The sequence below is a fragment of the Procambarus clarkii genome, chromosome 61 (assembly GCF_040958095.1).
Source record: "Procambarus clarkii isolate CNS0578487 chromosome 61, FALCON_Pclarkii_2.0, whole genome shotgun sequence".
Classification (NCBI taxonomy): Eukaryota; Metazoa; Arthropoda; class Malacostraca; order Decapoda; family Cambaridae; genus Procambarus; species Procambarus clarkii.
Genome location: NC_091210.1, coordinates 17,318,924 through 17,323,442, shown reverse-complemented (window position 1 = coordinate 17,323,442; position 4,519 = coordinate 17,318,924). Strand labels below are relative to the sequence as shown.

The window sequence follows — 4,519 nt, the reverse complement described above, 5'->3', positions numbered from 1 at the left end:
AGAGGGAGAGGGAGAGGGAGAGGGAGAGAGAGAGAGAGAGAGAGAGAGAGGGAGAGGGAGAGGGAGAGAGAGAGAGAGAGAGAGAGAGAGAGAGAGAGAGAGAGAGGGAGAGAGAGAGAGGGAGAGAGAGAGAGGGAGAGAGAGAGAGGGAGAGAGAGAGAGCGAGCAATAGGCGAGCGAGAAGGATCATCAGAGGACCAAGATGTCATTACTGGGGCCTGGAAGTGTCTTCAACAGTGAGTGATGATATTAGTCAACGCCATTAGCCTCCAGTCGTTGTTGCTTCCCTTTTCTTCCCAGGGCTCGTCTTTTCTCCCCCTGCCTCCCGATGACAATGTCCCCTGCCTCGTTACTATTACGGCTGATTTCACTACGGTTGTATCTCTGCATCAATTTCCATTATTTTTCCATTATTCTCGAGTTTCTCTTTTCTATATATTTTGGCGTTCTTCTCCTCGGTTCCCAAGCGTCGCTATTTTAGCCTAGTTTCTGTATGTAATGTGATGTGACATTTTTATTGTCTCTCAGGTAATTTTTCTGTTGGAAAAACATTTTTCTGTTCAAATATAAGGCCTAGAACCTTACAAGAAACTCGTTCTTATTAATTTAAACACTTTTCTGTGGCTTTTCTAAAATAGGTCATAAGCCAGTATGATTCTACTTTTTTTTAAAAAGCATTGGCCTAAGTGCAAAGGGCGCATATCATTGCTCTTCTTTTCATGTAGTTGCAGTGCAAAATTTATATGAAACAGAATGCCAAAGATAAATCTAAATTATGATTCGCTAATTATCCTGACAGAGCTTAACAATTTGCTAACTTGTTCTGATGTTATATGAGGAAAACATGAATATACTTGAAACACTATAATTCCTTTTCCTCGTTTACATAATTCGAAGACAAAGTGCAGTTTTATTACTCTGGCATCATGTACACAGTTATGGTTCGAGAAACATTGACATCTTCATAAGTTCGCTGTTGCTCCACTCCACCTTGAACATCTATGTCACTGAAATTACACAGGACTAGTTAATACGCAACGCACTCATTGTGACATCTAGGTCTCTATATGGACATCCTGACGTCTATGTTGACGTGTTAGCTTCTGTATTGACATCTTCGCATGTACGTTGACATCTTCGCATCTATATTGACGGGTGAGTCTCTATATGTCAAGACTTCTGACCTCTAATATCTCCACTCTAGGTCACTTGATATTACAGGAGTGTTGGGACAAGTGACTAGGTTGAGGAAAAGTCTCAGACGCAAAGGATCGCGCCAGAAAGGAAGTGAATCGACTGAGTGTCGGGATGCGGGAGAGAGTGAGAGAAGAGGTAGATTGCAATACAACATTAGAGGCACACATGAGCACACGAGACGTGTATAGAGGGACCATGAGGGGAAATGATAGAAATAGGGAAATAACTATAGAGCTGCGACAAGCAGAACGGAGCGTCTGAGAATTAGAGAAAGGAAACTGTACTTTGAGACTGAGGCAAGTATAAACGATCGTACCACAACAAACGACCAGTTGAGGAGAAATACAAATAGATAAGAGGCTAGTTAAGCTTGAAGACACAAGATATGTTGTACAAACACTGAATATAAGACACGGAGGGAGAGATAAATGGTATAAAGGAACCAGTAAACTGCCCGTGAGCATCATAAGCCACTGAGAGGCACGAGTGTGAAGAAGGTGAATAACGTGGGAATTAGAGTAAATCAGAAGAAAGTTGTAAATATAAATAAAACAGTGAAGGAGTGAAAGGTTAGCTTGTGAAACAAACCAACACAGGAGCAGGCAGGAAATGACAGGCATGCAGGAGTGAAAAGTGTGGAGACAGAAGAAGGCTTGAGGGAGGTAGAGAAGGAGAAGGAGGAGGAGAAGGAGGTGAGATAGAAGGGAGAGAGGAGCAAGCGTCGAGGAGGAGCTCGTCTCGTTCATCCCAGCTTGCTGAATCGCTGCCTCTTGATTTCCTGTTGAGTGAAAGACAATACAGTCAGTAAATAAGATGTGTTATTTTGTAACTCTAAATAACAATTTAATGATATATATAAAACTCTACATCAGTTATAGTTCTATAACTTTGTTATTCTAAATTCAATTTTATGATATATAAAAATCAGAACTAGATTTATAAACCAACGTTTATGGAGTGCTAAACACTTAAAGTTGTTGATACGACAAAGGATTGTCTAGTATAAGGTTAAAGGGCTTTAATTAATTACTCTTTATTAATATTTTTATTATTTTACTCAGTTACCAATAAACTATTCTATATAATCTCGTAACTTCCTTCGTGGATAATTTTCAAATGCTGGAAAAAATATTTTCTTCTCAGTTAAATATAGATCACAACCCATTGATTATTATTTATTCCTCTGTATGTACCACAGAGGAGGTGGAGTTGGAGTAGACGGTACAGTACTGATGGTGTAGGTACAACAGAGGAAGTGTAGTAGACGGTACAGTACTGATGGTGTAGGTACAACAGAGGAAGTGTAGTAGACAGTACAGAACTGATGATGTAGGTACAACAGAGGAAGTGTAGTAGACAGTACAGTACTGATGGTGTAGGTACAACAGAGGAAGTGTAGTAGACGGTACAGTACTGATGGTGTAGGTACTATAGAGGAGGCGGAGTAAGAGCTTCATAGGGGTATCTCGTAGTGAAAGTGAGCCCTGTAAAAGAGTTGGCATTTGCACTCAAGAGGAGAAAAGTGGACACTACAAAGAAGTGTATTTAACACTAGAAGAGAATATAAGGTATTACAAAATAGGAAAAAATGGCAATACAGTAAAAAAAAGTATAAAAGTTGTATGACTAAACTGGTTGAGGAGACACTGTGATGAAGGAGAAAAGGCAGAAAGTCATATTCCATAATGTGGTAAATCCCTCACCCCCAGCGCCTGTTTCCACCCTCCACGAGCAAAACTATGACAAGGAAAGAGAAATGGGGAAATCTTGAGTAAAAAAACCTATTCATCCACTTTGATAGGTTGGTACAGCGAAACTCTCCCTTTTTGCAATGTCGGCGTTCGATCTCCAATTTCCCGAGTGGATGAGCACCATTCCTTCACTCTGTCTTCATATTCCGACACTCACTCTGTACACAAATTTCTTTCAAAGTGCTATATTTTCATATTGGTTCTAGCTATCTCTTATGATAATATCTTTTCATTACTTTAGTAAACCAAAATTAAATTTATATATAACTCACCTTTGTAGAGTTGGACTGATCTTAAGTGACATGGACTTACGGTGATCAGGCTGGACTATCTTGGTGAACGTGGACAGACTTTAGTGAGTCTGGACCCTCCATGGTTGACCTGGAATGACCTTCATCGACCTAGATTGACCTTCGCGGGCCTGATCTTACCTTCGAGGACCTGAACCAATTTTGATTGACCTTGAATGACCTTGGTGTACATAGACTCACCTGGATAGACCTGGACACTCATTGGTGGACCTGGACTCACCTTGGTGGACCTGGACTCGAACGGAGGCTGGGTGAGAGCCGGCAGGAACACAAGAGTACATCCCAGAATCCTCAGCTCCCACCTTCTCAACCACCAACCTGGCTGTGGTCTCTCCTGTGTCGTGGTCAATCTGTGGTGGGTAGAGATAGATAACGTTTGGAGGTAGACAGTGGTTAGAGGCCTCGATATTGAAGCATTACTCACGGATCGAACCCTTGTTCCCTAGGAGGTCTGGGACGAAGGATTCGATCCCATCATTTGACTTCAATATTTGATTAGTGATTGAGTACTTGTCATGGTTACAGATATAGACAGTACTCATATTTTACCTGTGCCATCACTTGTATGTTATTTGCTATATTAAATTATTACTGTGATTACTGTGATATCAGGATAAAAAAAAACATGCAAGCATACATAATGTGGACCATTGTGCAATTAGAAAGTAGAATTTGGTACTATTTAATTTAGACAAACCTGGAAAGGTTGTGTATTTATGTTGCTAATAAAACCTACCCTAACCATCCTAGGCCTAATACACGCTATTTGACTTTTTATGGTACATATTTATGGTACACATTTAAAGTACATATTTATGATACTTATAAGGTGAATAATATTTGTCATAATTGGCCTTGGAATATTTAAGTTTGGTTTTTAGTTTTTTTTTTTTTTGGACTTTAGGAAGTCAATAGTACCAAATTACATTTATTAATTATCCATTACGTCAATATATGTACGATGGTCCACATAGTACTAAAAAAAGTACTCTCTAAACAGGAGGTTGGGTAGTTTTTCTATACCTCTATTTATGATAAATTTTACTTCGCATTTTTACACCATACATATAATTTCCTAAAGAACCCTTCGGTATCTTTTCTCTTAATAGTGTTAACTGACTCGTTCAGTAAGGCCAGCATGTCGCACACCATGTAATAGTGACTTAAGCAAAGTTTGTGATTTTTCCGTGAGATTTACCACTGTCAACTCTTTGGTATGATATTGGGAAGATATCACATAAATGATGAGGTTAGGATGAT

At 39.5% G+C, this 4,519-nt stretch overlaps 1 protein-coding gene across 1 annotated transcript in view; it reads right to left on the bottom strand.

Moving 5' to 3' along the window:
* Window positions 1–851: 851 nt before the first annotated feature.
* LOC123774453 (uncharacterized) overlaps window positions 852–4,519 on the bottom strand; it is a 116,686-nt gene continuing 113,018 nt past the window's right edge. Inside the window, exons 8-9 of the mRNA XM_069307944.1 lie at window positions 3,480–3,609; window positions 852–1,975 (exon numbers count right to left, since the gene is read on the bottom strand). Coding sequence (XP_069164045.1) covers window positions 1,206–1,975; window positions 3,480–3,609 — 900 coding nt within the window. The 3' untranslated portion in view covers window positions 852–1,205. The remainder of the gene's footprint in view (window positions 1,976–3,479; window positions 3,610–4,519) is intronic.